The 20,264-nt window shown below is 45.1% G+C and overlaps 1 protein-coding gene across 2 annotated transcripts in view; it reads left to right on the top strand.

The window, feature by feature from the left end:
* Positions 1 to 20,264, top strand: part of LOC144161005 (uncharacterized) — a 265,603-nt gene that overhangs the window by 223,861 nt on the left and 21,478 nt on the right. For both annotated transcript variants that reach the window (XM_077692076.1, XM_077692075.1), the window contains one exon: positions 17,921 to 18,101. In XM_077692076.1, coding sequence (XP_077548202.1) covers positions 17,921 to 18,101 — 181 coding nt within the window. The remainder of the gene's footprint in view (positions 1 to 17,920; positions 18,102 to 20,264) is intronic.

The raw sequence follows: 20,264 nt of genomic DNA, 5'->3' as shown, positions 1-20,264 counted from the left end.
TCGTGATTTTGGTCCTGGCCGACAACGCACCGCAATTGCAATGGAGACTTTACCAAGTGTCAGGGCTGTATGACAAGCTCTACGGGCAATCTTCAAGTTTAAAAATTGTGGTTGATTCCTCTGTCATAGGAATCGGTAAAGCACGAAAGTGAAATATGCAGCGAAATCTCCAGTTGAGCATAATTTGCGGGTCGGTGGCTGTATTGCGGGTGTGTTTGGCGAGCGACGTCCTGCTGGCGGCTCGCTTCGGGAAAGGTGCACTGGCGTCATTCCATGATAGATATGACGTCAGTGAAATCTTGGCGTATCCCGACATAAAACGCTTTCGTGTTAAAATATAAAACCTGACAACGAACAACCTTAACTATAACGTACTATTTGGTTCCAAATGTTACTTCCCCGCAAGAACACCATGTTCAGGCCGCTTTCTTCGTTGTACTGGCGTCACTTCCGTGACGGATATGACGTCGACGAAAGCTGGGTGTATCCAGGCATAAAACACTGTCGTGTTAAAACTGTACCGTTTTTGTATTTGCCGCCTAATGATCTTGGGCTCGCGGGAAGATGTAGAAAAGGAGAAAGAGGACGAAGCGGGCGTGAGCACGCGCCAGGATCATCATGGGTAGTTGGGTCCGATGACAGCAAAGAAGCACCGGGCGCTCTGTCTAGGGCTCTGGGCCTTTGACTCGCGCGAGCTTCCGCGACAATTTATAATATTAACAATATAATATTTATTATAATAACAACAATGGATGCTACGAAAAAAAACTTAAAGCAGGCAATCAAAAGATAATCAAAAGACTGCAGATCACACTGTTGCATTATTTATCGTATATGTTGCGTCATATACATTTTGCTGTATACCGTGCATTCACTTGCGCTAAAATGCTGACACACGATCGAAATGCATTACATCAATAACGCACGTATAAAAAAACGTGTGTAGCTAATGTAGTCATTGGCGTAATTGCCAGATGCTCTGCCACGCATTTCATGCGTAATTCAAGAGGAAAAGAAGACAATCAGTATGTAATGAATAAATAAATAGTGCACGTGTATGCTCACTTAAATTATAAAGCTACTGCTGCAACCGCGTCCAGCTATGTCGTGCAAGCGTAGAAAAGCAAAACGAGCAGCATGCAGATCGTACCGTTCTTCCGCCGGGATCCAAAAGAATTCTATGCCGGCCTGGCGTGATCAGTGATTACGGCGCGAATCTATTCATGCGTTTGTTTCGATGAAACACACTTTACGGTGGTAAAAACGGCCCTCGCAACACCGTGGATTGTAGCATACCCACGGGCACGACAAGAAAGGCCCCTTTTCAGCGGTGCCAAGCAGTAGAAAGGCGCGGTTCCGGATTTCCACTCCGGGTGGCGCTCGTATTTTCGCTATCTCGAACCGGAACTTTTAAGTTCATTTGCCCAATAAAAACTCCGTAATTAATAAGTAACAGGGCAATAAATATAAAATGCAACCACAACGTTCATTTACGCTCGTATGTAGTACAGTTCCCAAAAGTTAGCATCGCTGAAGTCACGAGACAGAAAAACGGCGGAGTTTCATCCCCCTGTCATCACTACGGAAGTTGCACGACGTGTAATAACTTACCTGGGCGTACATTTTCGGTGAGTGCGCTGACACGGCAGCAGTGCCGCGGCCCGGTGCGCCGAGCAAGTGAATGGGATTTTGAAGGGGTGCATCATAGAGTTTCTTACTAACTATGTGGGATGCACCAAGTGGCTCGGTGGCGGGTTGCCAGACAGTGGACGAAGGAACGGCTTTTTCTGGCGGCGAAGCACACGGCGGTGGTGGTGGTGAGGGCGACTTGCTCCGTTCGGCCCCCTAGCGGTGGTCCAAGAGCACGGTGCGCCCAAGAAAAGGTCAGGCAGTGCCTGGATCCATAGAGTTTTTTACTAAGTATACTAGAGAGGAAACTGCGCCTGGTAATCCATGTCGTCGTGGGGGTTTATAGGAAGACCCCCCTTTTAAAGCAAAGCTTTTTACCTCTACCTCCCAAGGGTTCTTTCGCCACCGTTGGTGTAAAAAAAATTCCCGGGAACAAATAACAAAATTTACTGGCACCGCCAGCAACCTAACCTGGAACTATTAGAGTAATAAAGCCAGAGCCCGTTGTCTTACCGATTTATCTACGCGCCCACGCGGAGACGGGGAAGACAAGTGGTGCACTCACCAAGCACATTTCCGGGTTTCACCCCTGAATTCTCGCTGAATTTCACGCTATAGCGATTAAAGGAAGCTCACACCAACCTATGGTATCTCACTTCTAGTACGCCAATGTGCTAAAGCCAGTGGCTTCCAGTGTTCAAGTAAAAAACCAGCTCCTTGTCGTCCGCCCTCACGCCAAATGACACCTCAAAGAACACATTCAAATACTCCTTGATGGCCAGACCATCACTCCAAGCCCCAGTATCAAGATCCTGGGCCTACATCTTCAGGCCAACACCAAGAGTGACGTATCCTTGCAGCACCTCAAACACAGCATCAATCAAATCATACACATGATCAGGCGAGTTGCCAGCAAGCAGCGAAGCCTCAAGGAATCCGATACCTTTCGATTAGATCAAGCTTTTGTCCTCTCCAGAACCACTTACGTCAACCCCGTCTCCTTCTCGGCGAGGATGGCATACAGATGCTTTATATAATGATTAATAAGGCGGTTGAGAAATCCATTGGTCTTCCCATGACTGCGTACACAGAGAGGCTGCTTAGCAAAAGGCTCCACAACGCGGTGGAAGAGCTGATAGAGGGCCATCTTTCTATCCAGAAGCTCCAAATTAGTTTAAATTTTAATTAGTTTAAATTTTAGAAGCAAGAAATTGTTTTTACACGAAAACGCGTGTTATTCATATTAGGAATAATGCGAACCGGGAAAACGTCTAATACGAGTTCGCGATTGAGAATTTTGAAAAATAAGATACCGAGGCCGTACCGTTAAATTTGACTTAGAGGCAAAACCCAAAGCTGTTGAAATAGTGGAAAGGAAGAAGATCGACGGGGTGCAGAGTTGGTGACGCGAATAGCTTGTTTGTGTAATGTAACGAGGGGTGACAAATGGGTGGCGTAAGAGCTACCCCAGGATGTTATACACTGGGTTAAGTGACAGTGAACGAAAGCAAAGTATGAGCCCAAAAGGATTTGAGTGTAAAATATCGACTCGCCCGAATCAATGACCTTATACCGAAAGATGCCTTTTTAACAATTGAGAATACATGCTCATTAAACTTAAAATTCGAATCAATGACAACGCCTGAAAGTTAGCACGGCTGCAAAAGGCAATTTTTTAGAATTTAAATAGAGACTTGAAAAAGTAGGAAGTGTTTTGTTAGGGGAGCAATAAAGCATAAATCAGGTTTTACTAACGTTAATGGATAGTTTATTTGATAAACACCAACGCTGTAGTGAAAACAAGTCAGCTTGCAATTTAGACACTAAGATATAAACATCGTTATCACTGGACAAGATAGTTGTGTCGTCGGCATATAAGATACATTGTGAAGTTGTTAAAGGGTCCATGAAGAGAAAATGCAACTTTGTTTAACTTTAAGGAGTTAGGCTTCAGTACCTCACTAACTTTCATTCCGGCCACGAAAGACGTTTTTTAACCGATAAAACGCAAGACATACTTAAGAACTTTCAAATTTCGCGCCACAGTGACGTGTTATTGGCGCGAGTGACGTCATATGCGCCAGCACTAAAAACATAATTTTCAGTGGGTTAGGTGCACGTTAGCATTCAAGTGATTCGATAAAACGGAAATAGCGGCCCCACTACAATCGTCCAGTCATGTGTCCTGGCGATTGATTAGTTCGGCCGCCGTCAATCGCCCAAACAAGATTCTGTGACGTCATAGAAAAGTTGCTGGAAACTGGCTAACGAGTCGCCACAGCTCCACACGTTTTCTTTAATATCTCCGTTATTTTTGGGAAGTTTGCGATGAAATCGGTATCATTTTTATCAGGACAAAGCAGCCTTTCTAATAAACCAAACTTGTATTTTGTCTTCATGGCTCCTTTAAGCACTGAGGCAAGTCAGTAATGTACGTCAAAAGTAGAAGAGGCCCCAAGATTGACGCTTGGGGTACACCTTTATTAATATTAACTGGGTGTGACGTCTGGCCGTTCACGCAGACTACCTGACGCCTGTTTGAAAGAAAATTTTTAAAAGAGTTAGGGCAGGTCCAACAATGCCATAAAGCTCTAGTTTTTTTAAAAGAAAGCTATGGTTAATCGTGTCAAAGGCTTTAGATAAATCAATGAAAACTGAGCCGCCATATTTACCACAATCAATAAATGACTTAATTTTGTTGGTGAATCAAGCTATCGCGTTGTCAGTGGACAGGCCACTGCGAAATCCGAACTGACAACTAGTATGTATTTCAAATTTTGTTAAATACCGGGAGAGTCTTAGCTCGATTACTTTTTGTAACACTTTATCTAGAAACGAGAGGATGGAGATGGGTCTGTAGTTTTCAATACAATGATGGTCACATTTGTTGAATACGGGGACTACTTTTGCCAATTTTAATTGATTTGGAAACACACCGGTATGAAAAACTAGATTGAAAATGTGACTAAGCGCAGCGGAAATTAGATTACAGGCAAACTTGATATGCGCCCCGTGTATGCAATCTATTCCTGGGCCTTTAGCCTTTAGCAGTCGAATAGCGGACTCAACTTCTTCTGGAGAGGTAGGGTGAAAATGAAAGGATTGAGCACAACGAGGAAATGCAGACGAATATGTATAAGAATCACATTCTTGGCTAATATTTGCAAAATAAGTGCTGAAGGCATTAGCAATACCCGTAGGTTCAACAATACGGGAATCATTATAAATTATTGAAGTAATTGTTTGTTTTGACTCATGTTGTTCCAAAATTCATTAAGTATTTTCCACTTTTTTTGGTGTCATGACCGCACAATTGAAGCTGACGCTCATAATATTGATTTATAGCACATTTAAGTAGGGATGACACAGTTGAAGCGTAGCGTTTGTATCGTTCTTTAAGGTTAGAGTTGAAAGGTTGACTGAATAAATTTGAGGCGCTAAACAACGGGGACCAGAAGAAACACGTAGACACAGACAAGGCCCCCTTCTGGTCCCCGTTGTTTAGCGCCTCAAATTTATTCAGTATGTTCAACCAACTAGCCCTGATCAAGCTTTTGAAAGGTTGACGCTTCGTTTTCTTAAAAAGATTTTCTTTCTTACGCAAACAGCGAAAAAGCGCTTCAGAAAGCCAAGGGCTACAAAGAGCGTCGTATCACCTGTTGGAAGATTTTACTGTAGTGCAGCTGTTTACAACGTTTGTACAAATTGAGATAAACTTTTCCATAGCAGCATGAGGATGATTAAATGTGCACAGACTAGACCACGTGACATTTGAAAGGGCATCGATGAATTTTTCTTTATCAAAACTGGATCTGTACTCAAATTGGGGACCGTAATTATTTGTCGTACTGATTTGCAAAAATATTGGAAAATGATCTGTGGCATCACATTCAACTACGCCAATTAGAAAGGATATGATCCAACAACGAATCAGCAGCGTTATCTACGGCACGTGTAGGGACGCTAATCAGTGATTGAAAGCCATAACTCGAAAAACAGCTTAAGTAATGTGCTGTGGTAGAGTTGCAAGTATCGAAAAGAATAAAATAATGTCGCCCATTATCAGCACATTCTTATCTTCGAAAGAGAGCTTATCCAACAAAAGGGAGAAAGGAAGGCAAAAGTCGGTTGAGTTAGATGATGGTGAACGATAGATTGATCCAAGCACAATCTTTTTGCTGCTGTTAGGAAGGCAGAAGGAATAACCAAATTCTATCCAAACAGATTCGTACTTAGGGACAATAATCTGCAAATCATTGCGCCTAATATAAGCAATATGCTTTGAAATGAAAATAGCAGAGCCTCCGTAAGGGGCTTCAGCTCTGTGAGGGTATTCACATGAATAATCTGGGGAGCCATATAAGTCCCTATCTGCATCGGAAAGCCAGGTTTCAGACAGGCAGATGGCGGAACATTTGTGCATAAAAGATTGCAGTTGTGCAGATATTTCGGCTTCGTGTTTCTTTAGGCTTCTAGGGTTAAAATGGATCTCTCTGGATGGATGGAGCAATCTTTAAACCCCTACAGAACCTCGTCTTCAATAACCCTGACAACTTTCCTCGCTTCCTAGTCATGCAGACAGTTGACAAAGCCACCCCAATACCTTCGAAATCTGTGTTCCTGATCACAAAGTTCATTGAAGGTATAGTTGTCTAAAACTATGACGCAAAGAAACTTGCATCTGGTGGCATGCTTATTGAGGTCAGAACTAAGGAACAATCTGCTAACCTTCTAAAACAAACAAGCATAGGTGTCTTACAGATCACTGTAACACCTCTCTGAACCCTCAACAGCTGCCAAGGTGTGCTCTCGAAAACTGAACTCATACATGAAACTGAGGCATATATTCTTGAGAGCTTGCGTGAGCAAGGAGTGACTGGCGTTAGACGTATCACAATGAGGCGCGATGGAAATGAGATCAAAACCAAACATATAGTCTTGACTTTCGATCGTAGTACGCTCCCCGAATCTGTCAAAGCCGGGTTTCTCCACTGTCAGAAAGGGCGTACATCCCAAACCCGTGACGTTACTTCAAATGTCAAAGGTACGGGCACAGTAGCAACAACTATCGAGGACAAAACACATGTGCAAAATGCTCGAAGCACGACCACCAGACAGAAGAGTGTAATGCAACGCAATTTCACTGTGTTATTTGTGAAGGATCCCACCCCGCGTACTACCGTTCTTGAAAAAAATTCCAAAATGAGGAAGAAATAATAAACCTCGAAGTGACCCACAACCTGTCTTACGCTCGAAAAAGACATTCTATGACATTCCTCAGGAAGTTACGCTGACGTTGCTCACAGGGAGGTAGGGCGGCGTCAGGTTTCGGTGGCGACCCAGTGCAGCAACGCTGACCTGGTCCCACCCCCGCCCCCCACTGGGCGGCTTCTACTGCCCAAAATGTTGTACCACAGGCTGTGGATTCCACTACGGCAGAGGTGGCAACGTACACTGTAGGTGGAGACGGCTTGCCTTCCGCTCCTGCTACGCTGTCGCCCTTGGGCACAGTAGGCAGCGAAGTGGGGAGCCTTGCATCTATATCTACACGCACAACGCCGCTACAGCCGCCATTGGCCCGTGCGGCAAACACGAGTGCAACTCCCCGAGGTCCACGGCAAAAGAAGGGAGATCCTACATTTACTCCTTTACGTCGGATGAAGAGATGGACGTAACACCCACGCCAGCTCGGTCGCTGAGCTGTTCAGCCAAACGAGCAGCGTGGCAACATCGGCCGCGGGAAAAAAACCAGCGCCGCGCATAGCTGGCCCTACTGCAGGCTCAGTAACATAGATAACACCACCCGTCTGCAACACGCAGATACACGCTGCACTCTCTCTTTAAACACTTATCGTAGTACAATGCATTACACAATGGAAATGCAGGGGCTTAATGAAAAGCTTGGATGACATATACGAAATTCTTCATAAAAAACAATCAACCATCTTATGTCTTCAGGAAACACACTTACAATCGAAACAAACAAACTTTCTGAAGCGCTATTCTGTGTTTGGAACGACTGTTCTCACTCCTCTGGTGGTGTAGCTATAGTTATACAACATTATATTCCCTGTCAATTTGTCCCTTTGACCACAACCCTCGAAGTGGTTGCTGTACGTGTAATAATCGCCGACAGGTTAACAACGATAGCTTCAATATATATTCCCCCTGACGTTTGCTTTGCAGTCCAGAATTTGAATCCTTAATTAACCAGCTACCGGATTCATTCCTACTGGTGGGTGACTTTAATGCCCTCAGCAAACTGTGGGGAGCTGAACACGAAGATGGCCGGGGCCGTTTAATTTAAAGATTCTTACTCTCATCTGGTGCGTGTATATTTAATAAAAAGAAACCAATTAACTACAGCACAACACACCACACCTACTCACACATCGACTTAGCAATAGGTTCGTCTATGCTCTTCCTTTTGTTCGAGTGGAATGAGGACTCCAACCCTTATGGAAGTAACCACTTCCCTGTCACTCTTAAGTGTCTAGATGCACTCTCTGACAGTTCTATTTACCATAAAAGGTTTAAGGAAACCCGTGCAGACTGGGTGGCTTTTAAGCAAAGATCACAGCTGCCCTACACATTCGTAAAACACTTACATACCGATGAAGCTTGTAGAATTGTCACCGCCCACATTATAGAGGCTTTCAAGAGTTCAATCCCTCAAACCTCCGGTACTCCGCAAAATCCCAGAAGGCCCTGGTGGAATGACAAGCGTCGAAATGCACGCAAAGTGCAAAACAAGGCCTGGGGAAACCTCCGAAGGTACCCAATGGAACAGAATCTAATTGCTTTCAAGTGTGCCAAGGCCGTTGGAAGGCAGGCGTATTCGCCGCGAAGCCAAAACCAACAGCTGGAGAGCTTTTGTGGGTTCTATTAACTCTTACACTGACACAAGCAAGGTGTGGAACCGAATAAGAAAGTTCAAAGGGCACAAAACAACCTTACCCCTTGTTAGCACCACTGGTAACACATTAGAAGACCAGGCAAACACACTAGCCAAGCACTTGTTAATCGAGCAGATTTAGGGGAATCTGGTCGATTAACACCTGTCCTTCACTTCGAGTTGTTCATCAATTCGCTTTCGCGCTACTAACGACTAGCCTCCTGGTTAGCTCAGTTGGTAGAGCGACTTACGCCAAGTTATAGAAAAAACGATTCGGCAAGATTGCGGTGGGCACGTCGAACTTTGACTCAGCCCGCCGCGAACCTTGACACTTTGATTACATACAGTGAATGCTCCTTGGTGTTTCCTTTGTAGAATTTCAAGCAAAGTCGCACAGAAAAGAAATGATCAGCCAAAAAATCAAGATTGCACGGCTGGAATTCACCACTGTTTATTTCAATGCTACGAAATTTTAAGCACTGGTATGGGCAACCCGTGCACGGTTCGTCCATTGTTTAATATCTGTCACGCTGTTTTTAGATAGGCTCTAGAAATGGCACAGTGGCTCCGCTGCTCGTTATTTCGTTCATATATCCATCGGCCCTAATGCATCTTATTTTCTTCGCGGATGCACAGAAACTGTTCTTAACTACCTCATTTCCCATAAGTAATGGTATAGTATGGTATCATTGTTAGTATTTATTATTATTATTAAGGCACAAATAATTGTACAGAATATTAATTGGAACCCTGCGTTTAAGCTACGAACCAGGAAAACTATCTTTCCGTTCCTTTGGATTGGCCGGCAGTAACCACTTGCGGGAAGTCGCTGTCGGCTACGATTGTACAAAATGTTCTCCTGCTGGGTGCAAAATTTTTGCCATGCGTGCGTGTTGCTCGAATGTTGCTGCTTCTGTCTGGCGATGTAGAACAAAACCCGGGCCCTCTGACACCCCAATAAGAAAAAGAAATGTTTGATGTCATCATGACACTACCGTCAATACAACAGCAACAGACTGAAATTCTTTCCGAAATTCGTTCCATTCGAGCCGACCAACAAGCTCTCGAACAAAAGCTATCGCAACTGGCAGAAAAGGTCAAGCGCGTGGAAGATAACGTGTCCCCTTTACAGGATGACGTAACGCAACTACTCGCTCAAAATGAAAATCTTGCGGATACCTGCGCCAAATTACGGGACTCGTATGAGGACCTAGATAGCAGATCTAGAAGAAACAATTTGATAGTTTATGGCCTTGCAGGTACTGTAAATGAAACGTGGGCTCAGTCAGAGGCTCGAGTGATTGCCTTTTGCTCCGAAAAACTGAATGTGGCAATCAGCGTTGCTGCCATTGAAAGAGCTCACAGGCTAGGACGCTACACAGCGGAAAAGGCAAGGCCCATAATTCTGAGGTTTTTGTCATTTAAAGACAAAGAACGTGTGCTTGCTGTTGCCGCAAAGCTGAAAGGAACCGAGTTTGCTTTAAGTGAGCACTATTCCAGTAAAGTTCGACTCGAAAGGAAGAAGCTGATTCAGTTCGCCAAAGACCGTGAAGCAGAATACAAGTTGCGATTTAATAAAATGAAAATAGGCAACGAATCCTTTGTATATAATGCTGAAACCGACACCGTGATCAGCGATACTCGATAGCCACTAACGAATGCAGCTTACCATAAAAAGAAACTATCCGGCAAACACGATGTCGTCTGTATTGTAGTAAACTGCAGAAGACTCAAAAATAAAACTATAGAGTTCACTTCGTTGATAGAATCAACAAATCCGTACGTAGTCATTGGTACAGAATCATGGCTCGACAACACAATTAGCGACAGCGAAATGTTTCCCTCTGGCTATACCGTATATAGGAAAGACCGTAATTGCCATGGTGGTGGTGTATTTGTTCTCATTCATGATAGCATAGCTAGCAATTCTATAAGCGTCGAAGCCGACTCGTGCGAAACTGTCTGGTGTAAAATGTTGCTACAAAACGGTTCTTCTGTTGCCATTGGCTCATTTTATAGGCCGCCCGGTATAAGAACTGCCCATCCTCTCTTTCAGTTGAGTAACGTTTTATTAAGTTTGCAAACAACGCACGTAATTGTCGGAGGCGATTTTAACTTCCCGGATGTAGAATGGAAGTCCTTTAAACCCGTGTTAAACACAACGTCTTTCCTGTATACTGCCTTTAGGGAGATGATTAATGCCCACTCATTATTTCAATTTGTGGAAACGCCAACACGAATTGGTGGTGACAGCGCAAACATTCTTGATTTGTTTTTGTGCACTGAACCGGAACTTGTATCCTCTGTTGTCACAGTCCCTGGTATCAGCGACCATGACGTTGTTATCACTAAAATGTCTTGTAGTGCTAAAAACCGCCGCGCTGAGGCACCCCGCAAAGAGTTCTCTGATGAAAAAGGTGACTACCCATCACTGTCGCGTGAACTAGATGCATTTTTCCTGAGTTCCAATCGCATAGTGCATCGTTAGACAGGATTGCGCAGTGGAATTTCTTCAAAACAAAGATATTGTCCTTGACCCAAACTTTCATTCCTTCGCGTATCATTTCGGCCAGGCGACGCAATGATAAGCCATGGCTCAGTAGGGAACTCCGATCAAAGATAAATAGAAAGAATCGGTTGTATGGAAAGTATTGCCGCATGCCTGATCCTGTGTTGCTTTCAAGAATGAAGGCGATAGACAAAATGGTGACAAAAGCTATGCGCACAGCACAAGAAATGTACCTTTGTCATCTAGGCGAGAAACTTAAAACCAACCCTAAGGAAGTGTGAAAATACGTGAAAAATAAAAGTAATTCTAGACCCACTATTCCTGACACCATGGACGGGATAAATTACGATTCTAACACGGAAGCCAAAGCTGAGAGTTTCAATACATGTTTTCAGTCTGTGTTCTCGCAGCCCGTTAACACACGTAGTGTATGTCAGAATGTTGGCGCGCTCCCGCAAATGAACGACATAGAAATTTCCGAACGCGGTGTCGTGCTCTTGTTGGAAAAAATAAATGTTCACTCTGCTCCTGGTCCTGATTGTATTTCCAACTTCGTCTTGAAAAACTGCGCAGTGTCTATCGCCCCTTTTTTAACACTCATGTACAAAACGTCGCTTGAACAATGCGTTTTACCAGCTGATTGGAAAAATGCCAACGTAACTCCAGTATATAAAAGCGGAGGTAAAACAAAAAAAAGTGTAACTACAGGCCTATTTCTTTGAAAAGCGTGTGCTGCAAGACACTCGAACATATCATTTACACAAACTTAATGAATCATCTACAAAGTAATAACTTCTTTTCCCCATTGCAACACGGTTTCAGGGCGGGTTTTTCGTGCGATACACAATTGGTCGAGTTTACGCACGACATTGCAGCTTCTATTAACTCAGACCTTCAGGTTGACTGTATATTTCTGGATTTCCAGAAGGCATTTGATTCCGTGTCACATGTGTTGTTGTTGCAAAAGCTTCGTTGTCTAGGTATACTTAATGCCCTTGTCATGTGGATCGAAGCGTACCTTTCTGAAAGACAGCAGTGCGTGATTCTTGACGGTGTGTGCTCATCAAGCGTCGGTGTATTGTCAGGAGTGCCGCAAGGGTCAGTTTTGGGGCCCCTGCTTTTTCTTATTTTTATAAATGATATCTCTGACAATCTCTCTAGCCGTGTTCGATTGTGCGCTGACGATTGCTGCATTTACAATAACATTACCTCTGAAGCGGACACCGTTCAATTGCAGAATGACTTGAACTCTATAGTTTCTTGGTGTGATTCATGGAGAATGACATTAAATGTGTCGAAGTGTAAATTGGTGAGGTTTAGGAACAAAAAACAGCCTCGGATTTCAAATTACGTCATGGCCGGGGCTACCTTGCCGGTTGCATCAGAATATAAATATCTAGGGATCATTTTTTCTGCCAACCTGTCTTGGAACGCTCATATTTATTACTTAATATTAAAGGCTAGTCGCGTGCTAAATTTTTTGAGGCGCAATTTTAGACAGGCACCAACTAAGTTGAAAGAAACACCATACATATCCAATGTGCGTCCCATATTGGAATATGCTTGCAGTGCCTGGGACCCCTCAACAAAATCAAATATAGAAGCCCTAGAGCGTGTACAGGCACGAGCAGCACGCTTTGTGGCAAGCAATTATAACTTCACCGTAAGATCAGCTGATTCGTTCAGGATTACAATGGCCTCTGTTAGCTGACCGGCGAAAATACCTACGACTGTCAATATTTTACAGCATATTCATGAACAGAACAGGCATCGACAAGGATCAGTATATAAGACCACCTACCTATGTGTCACCCCGTACTGACCATTCTTTAAAACTGCGTGAATATGCGTCCAGGATCAACGCATTCTAATACGCCTTTTTTCCAAGGACCACGCATGAGTGGAACGGCTTGCCAGAGGAAATTGTCTCTGCGCCTCCCTCATCTTTTGTTAGAAATTTGCACAATTTTTTGTTGAACTAATCCCTACTGTACATTTCTGATGCGCTCCGTACTAATTGCTTTTTATTTTATTTTATTGCCCTGTGTAACCGATAGCACTCTTCTCTTTTTGCGATTTTGCTTTGTATTTGCAATGTGATGCCTTATTCATGACAGTGCAAGCCAACACTTCGTTGTTTCAACCATACAGCCTTTTACCCGCAACCGTTTTTTGTTATATTGACTGTACTGTATTCCTTTGTTTGTTTTCCCCCTACAATATTGCCCGCGAGGGCGATGAAAAAATGAAAGTAGAAATGCGTTGTACAAAAAGGAAAACGGTAAACTAGCTCTTAAGCAGCAATGCGTTCTGGGGTTTTTTTTCATTATGTAACCTATTTCATTGGAGGCTCCGGTAAAATTTAAGGAGAGGTATATCGACAAGGCAATCCTGGGATTGGATCACTGTCCTATGCTGCGTTCATTGGCGTTTTAATGGGAACAATAGTGTACACAACAACTACGACAGTAAAAGCAAGAAAACTCACTTTTCTCCTACCCCCAATTTTACCAGGTGTATTCGGCGATAAAAAAATTTAGCGCAAATTTTATGAGGTCATAGCCTGACATCAAGCCAACATTTATAGATTCGTAATCAGTAATGCCTTATACATAACGATAGTGTGGCTATTTTTCTTCGTGTATCGAACGCCCACTCTGACTGCTGCAAACATCGGCAAAACGCCAAGTCCCCAGTAGCTTGTTTTTTTGCCAATTAAACATTTATTTGAAGGATATATTTATTCCAGCAAAAGGAACAATTTCAAGCTGTACTAGTGTTTTTGGTGTTTAGTATATACTTCCAGAACACCTTCGTTCATGTGCGAATTGCTCAAAAACAATGCACCCCAAGAACATGAACCCAGCGTACCACCGCGGCAGGCGGGAGGCAAGAGCTCGTGCTCTCAACAGGCTTCTGGCAAAAGAAGAATGGGCTATCTTCACGGACGCCTCCATGAATGGCAGTACTAACCGGTCAACAGCAACGGTGACAACCACGAAAGAGCTGCTGACGTGTGCATCCGCTGTAGTTAAGAGCATTGAAGAGGCAGAGGAGCTGGAGATTGCTCTGGCCCTTGCTCTACCGGACACCAAGGTGGTCACGGATTCCCAGCAAGCCTACAGAAGCTTCCAGTGCGGCTGAGTGTCTCGGTTGGCCCTCCGAGTGCTCAAGGAGAAAAAACATCCGAAGGAAACAGTAGAATCAATGTGGGTACCGGCCCATTCTGCGGTGGAGGGTAACGAGTTTCTTCTCTCTCTCTCTCCGTCCGACGACGACGGCGATGGTTGAACGCGAAATGCGTGAAGGATTTCTTGTGTGGCCGATCCCGCACTGAGAGTGTGTGCTACTCTGGAGGTACGCAGCAACCTTTTGTAGAAGAACCGCAGCAACCTTCGGGTGTCAACTCTGAAGGCCGTTTTGCTTTGGGCGGGAATCGGTGCGTGCTGCTTAGCCTACCGTGAGTACTTTTCCGAGTGGGTGCCTGTTCAAGGTGGTAAACCTCAAAATTCATCCTGCGGCTCACATCAGGCACAGCAATGTCGTTCTCATCGTGGGCAGCGGGTCATGAAGTTAGGCCTCCATGTCCCACGCCTCCATCACGCCATCCCTCAGCTGAACATCAACGTTTAGCGGACGGGGCGTGACGGAGCTGTGGCCAAGCTTCGCAGGTAAGCGTTTTAATTTTTCTACACATAATCCACAATCATCATCATTGCCAGAGAAAGTTGGCTTTCCTGCCGGGGTTTTTCGGGATAGGACATCATCAGTGAGAGATCAAAGCTTCGCTTTAAAATACGGCCATGGATATTCGGGCGTGAATATAAATATATCCCATCGCAGCCGTAAATAGCTTCCTTCGTGGCATTCATCAAAAAGTTGCACTATCACAAACTACCTTCGGGACCCCCGGAACGCACGCAAAATTTTTTGTATAAAGTTTACCTATAAATTGTAAAAAGCGCAAATGGTAATAAAAAGAATCGCATTTCTTGCGTAAATGAGACGTTTAGCTGATAAAAAATAAATAAAGGAAGTTGAGTCTAACGCGTAAGACTTGAAGGTAGCGAAGCTCTAGGCAACCTTCATGACCATCACGATTGCACACGATCTGCCTCTGCTTCGCTGCCGCAACGCCCTTTCCTGCATCATTTTTTGCTGTGAGTGCTAGCTTCCTTCGTTTCCTTTTCGAACTGATAATTATTGCACATAACCTTGGAGGAAAGCATGCTGTGGCCTGTCTTTCTCGTTCCGATAATGTGTTGCCAGAAGTACTGCAAACGCTGCTGTCTTTCTCATTCCCAGCAAGCGTTGCCACGATTACGGCGAACGTTGGAGCTCTTTTTCCTTTTGGAGGGGGGGATTTCGGGCCGGTCTCCCTAAGTGGCTATGCTTGGCTCGACAAACGTGCGCCGGGAACGCTGGGTGGTAACCGCGAGACACGCACACACGGGCACTCGGAATTTTCTCGGTTTTTGGACTGGAAAAGTTAACGATTTGCTAAGCAGCACATGAAGTTTATAAGTAGGTATACTAGAGAGGAAACTGCGCCTGGTAATTCATGCCATCGTGGGGGTTTATGCAAGGACCCCCACTTTTGGCTTGGCCTTGGCATGACAATTGGATTCTTTAGCGGTTCTTGGTATTTGCTCTCTTCACTATGCATTAACACATCTGCGAGCTACGAGGAAGCCGAAATCCTTTCTGTGGTAGCCGTATTTGGTGACACAGCAGGCAGGGCGGTATCGTACCAGACGTTTATCACGCCGCAGTCGAAGGACGTATGACTGAGCGGGTAATATGCCGCCGCGAAATTTGTAGCTGACGAAAAAAAGAAACGACGGACTTCGACGAAGACAGCATACGAGAGACACGCGCGCACGTATCCGTCCTATCTTGTCATCGTCCACGACTGTTTAGCGCCGCGTCTTCTTCTTGCTTCAAGTATAAACCAACTCGCTCAGTAGCAACTGCAGCTGATGGTCGGTGCACCGGTTCACCAGAGACATTTTCATAGGCACGCTCAAAAAACATTCCAAACTCCTCAAGGAACTTATTATTTGAATTAATGGTAAACTATTAAAATAAGAGTCTCTAATGAGACCCCCCTCCCAAATATTAACATCGTTCGTAACTACCACCACCTTGGCCTGCAGAATAGCAGGCACAATTGACCGTTCCTTTTTGCTTAGGTTTACGTTCTTCCACTTACATTTCGCGCAGTATTCGTCTCATTTTCGTGGCACGTTGTTTAAATTTGCGGTCAATAAAACGTTTCAATCCAAGCCAGTGATGAAACTAAGGCGGGCGCATGATGTAATGGCGGTCCATGACGACACAGACCACCTTGATGAGAGCCGCATAGACGCCAGCCCCAGATTCCTCTCTAGTGTATGTTGTAAGAAACTCTATGAAACAGCATCGCCGTAACTAGAGATCCTAAATATTAACCCAACTTAATAGGGATTCGAACTACGGAGGGGTTTAATGCGGCCTAAAAGAGCGGAAAGTTGAGTGGCGATGTTTTTAAATGCCGGACAACTAGGAAAGACATAGAAGTGGTGGCATTTCATTCTTGTCGGAATTGTTTTTTTAATCATGTATTTTTGCTGCTGTGAACAAATCGTGCTGTGTGCACAATTGGACAAATCCAGCTTGTCCAATCGTGCGAGCCTAATGGCACAGCAGGGCTGTGTTCGTCTCACTCGGCTAAACCCGACGAGCGCCATATAAGCCTCTGAGAACAATTTGCCCTGGATATACATATGGCGCTCGTCTGCAGAATGCTAAGTCAAACGCCCATTTCATATATACGTCATCGTCCGTCGAGTTTTCTTTGCCGTGCAAGACCTGCACCGCTACTAATTATTGTTCTTCTGGGCGATTGCATTCACTCCTGGCAGATTGCGTTCATTCCTGGTAAGCCGCCTCTCCTCCGGGCATCCGGATCTTCTTTGGTCGTCCCATCCCCATGTGCCACGTGGCTCCAAATTTTATGAGCGCGTGTGGTTGCCCCTGGCAACGCAAATCGAGTGACTTCAGGAGCAGACGACAGTAGTTTTGGTGGTGACGCTGTTTGCTTAATCGCTTGTGATTATGTGCTCTTTCTTCATTCTTTCTTTCAGGTGTGGGCAGCGGGTGTATTAGCCCTCTTTTTGCCCGATTTCTGGATACATGCCGCAGGGCGCTCCCTAGAGACACAACGCGCATTTTTTTGTTCAAATTTTTGCTAAATCCACAGTGCAATACCACATGTAGGCCCGCCCTCGGGCCCCGTTCCCCACCATAACCTCCCCTGGCCTCTAGACGAAGGCGCACAGTGGTCAGGGGAGGACATGTGGTCGAACGGGCACAAGGAGTGGCGGCGCCCCTTCGGCCGCTATGCCGGCCTCCTGGGCCGCTGTTGTCAATAAAAGGCTTTATATATCGCTCTCGTCGAATTTTTAACAGCAGAGCTGCTTATGCGCCTGGTTGCGTCGTAAATGAACGGAGCGCACGTCAGCACGCCCTCTTGGCATTTTTTTTGGTTTTATGTACCTTAGTCAGAAAGTACCCAGGTGTGTGTGTAGGCGGAGGGGGGGGGGGGGGTTGGCAGGAACCTGGCGTAAGGACTGCTAATGCTCCCGCTACACAAAGCTGTAAATTGGAAATTTACGCATCTAATTGGAGCGTATAACCACAGTCGAGAATAAGTAATTTTTTTCTGTTCATCGATCGCGCAATCAAGAGCTTAAACAGCTCTGCTGTCAAAAGTGAACAGAAACATAGAAAAATGCAACAACATGTGCTGTGTTAGCGAGCAACGTTCGTGATTTCATTCGCCTCTTCCAGGAGTCGCGTGTGACGGCGGGGCGCTTTGTGAACGCCCATTCCTGCCGCTTTCGCAGACTGCAACCGCACGTACTACGGCCAGCAGGGAACCAAGTACGCACTGCGCATGAGCGAGCCCTTCCAGCGCCACCTGTCCTTCGTCTGCCGCATGGAGTTCGTGGCCGCGGGAGGCGAGTTTGGCGACCTGATCGAGATCACCTTCCTGTCCTTTCAAGTGGGCTTCTACCACCTGGCCAGGTAGGTCCGCAACGCCACCTTCACGCCAACGCAGCGTGTTTGAAGATTGTGGGGCGACAGGGCTCACGATGCGGGTGCAAACAAGCGGGTCCCCGACGCCTATGAGGTACGGAGAACACAGGAGTTAAGCGGCACACACTTGTGCGTCCCAGGGATTCGGTTTCTGACGGTGCGGGGCAAGACATCTAGCAAGTTTGAAACGGGAGAGAGCGGCCGATCCAGCGGGACCTCCGTAGAGTTACTCACCAGCTTACCGCTAGTGTCTACGTGATTCTGCGAAAGCGCCCAATGTCTCCATGGGTGTCGCCATACCCGGTAGTTCGGCCGGCAGTTGGGCGTAGCATGGCCGGCAACGATTTTGTTGCTACGCTAATTGAGTTTAGGTTAAAAAAAAGTTGCTGTCAAAAGTGGCGCCATTACCAAATTTTACTTTTTATAAAATACCGTGTTAGAGTGCTTAGGTTGAGAAAATAATTTGGGGGTGAGAAGGAAAGAAAAACACGAGTCCTGCATCTGGGCCGTCCCGGTTAAATTTTTAAATTATTACACACTGCAAACTGGATGGTGTTTTATTTGCTTTCTTGCAATATTTAGCTGAAAATGAATCATTTAGATTGCCTTAAGCTATGTTCTTGCTTTCTCTCAATACTGTACTAGTATCGTTATGCTACGCGCTTTGGCAGGCAAAGCGAATGTAAAGCTTGAGATGCAAAAGTGATTTAGTGGCGTTGTATTTATTTGTTTTCTCCAAGCAGATATAAACAAAGCTTTAGGCGAAGCCTATTACTGCAAGCGTTTACCGCAAGCAAGCCTTCAAGCACACGCGAAAAGCATTACGTAATTGCTTTAATGCTTTAAATGGCAAATAAATACGGGCTTGTCCAGTGTCTATGTGTGCTGCCTCATTGCACTTGTCTAAGGCAAGGGTTAGTAACCACACGCTGCGATGGGGACAAGCGACGCGAGAATCGTCCCTCAGTGGGTGCCGCAAACGGATATTAACGGATTTAATGCCATCGTGGACACCTTTGTACAGATATTCATCCCGTCTCGTCTTTAAAAGATAAAATAACGCAGCCCATGTTTAACCAGGAATATATGTCACAGGAAAAAAAAAAAACAATTAAAACACTATGGAAAAAACGCGGGAACTGCACCGAATTATCTCAAGCCCTTAAAAGCCTAAAACACGCCTGGTCCGAACCAAAGAATAAGTTTTTCAGACATACCATTGCGGAATTTATGAAGAGTGCACCTCAAAAGTCCTGGCTTTGTATGAGCGGTCGACAAGAGAAAATTGAACAGATCACTGCCGGAGCGACAAGAGGGACGCAAAAGACTGAGATAGTAGACGAGTTCAAAAGGTTTTCCTGTCGGTGTCCACAATGCCGTCAGATGTGCGCGGTGACTGCGACTTGCAGTATTCATGTGCATGCCCTATGGAACCCCTTTTATTTCATCAAGAAGGTATTTTTTCTCGGTAGCTAAATCTGGACGCGAAAAAGGCTAGCGGCCTTCTTCGCGTCCTGGTGAATTTCTGGAAAGATACACCGAATGGGTATCGTTCTTACATGTCATTATCTTTGAGAAATTTTTAAACACTCACTCTATTCCACAGGACTGGCTCTGCGCAATAGTCATACCTTTGTTTAAAGCCAGTAACCGAATGATTACCAGCAACTATCGTCTCGGGTCACTGACGTCTGTTTGCTGCGAAGTTATAGAGCATATTATAGCAAAGCATATCCTTGTTCATTGGGAGGCCAATAAATTACTTAATGATTGTCAGCATGGATTTAGAAGTGGCAAGTCCACAGAGAAGCAATTGATTCGAACAAATCATGATTTCAGCTCAGCTATCGACGATCGCCAGCAGGTCGATGTAATTTGTATAGATTTTGACAAAGCTTTCGATGTTGTCAACCACACTACACTGCTTTTTAAACTGACAAAAATGGGATTCAGTGATGAAATTTTAAAGTAGATTGGCGCCGACATGAATACCCGCAAGCAAGCTGTGAGATTGATTGATTGATTGTAGAGCTTAACGCGCCGACGCAACGCAGGCGATGAGGCGCGCCGTAGTGGAGGGCTCCGGATTAATTTGGACCACCTGGGGATCTTTAACGTGCGCCGAAATCTCGTACACACGGGCGTTTTTGC

Source organism: Haemaphysalis longicornis, unplaced genomic scaffold (genome assembly GCF_048455015.1).
Source record: "Haemaphysalis longicornis isolate Haplotype H1 unplaced genomic scaffold, Haemaphysalis longicornis Haplotype H1 scaffold_11, whole genome shotgun sequence".
NCBI lineage: Eukaryota > Metazoa > Arthropoda > Arachnida > Ixodida > Ixodidae > Haemaphysalis > Haemaphysalis longicornis.
This window is presented reverse-complemented; position numbering and strand designations above follow the sequence as displayed.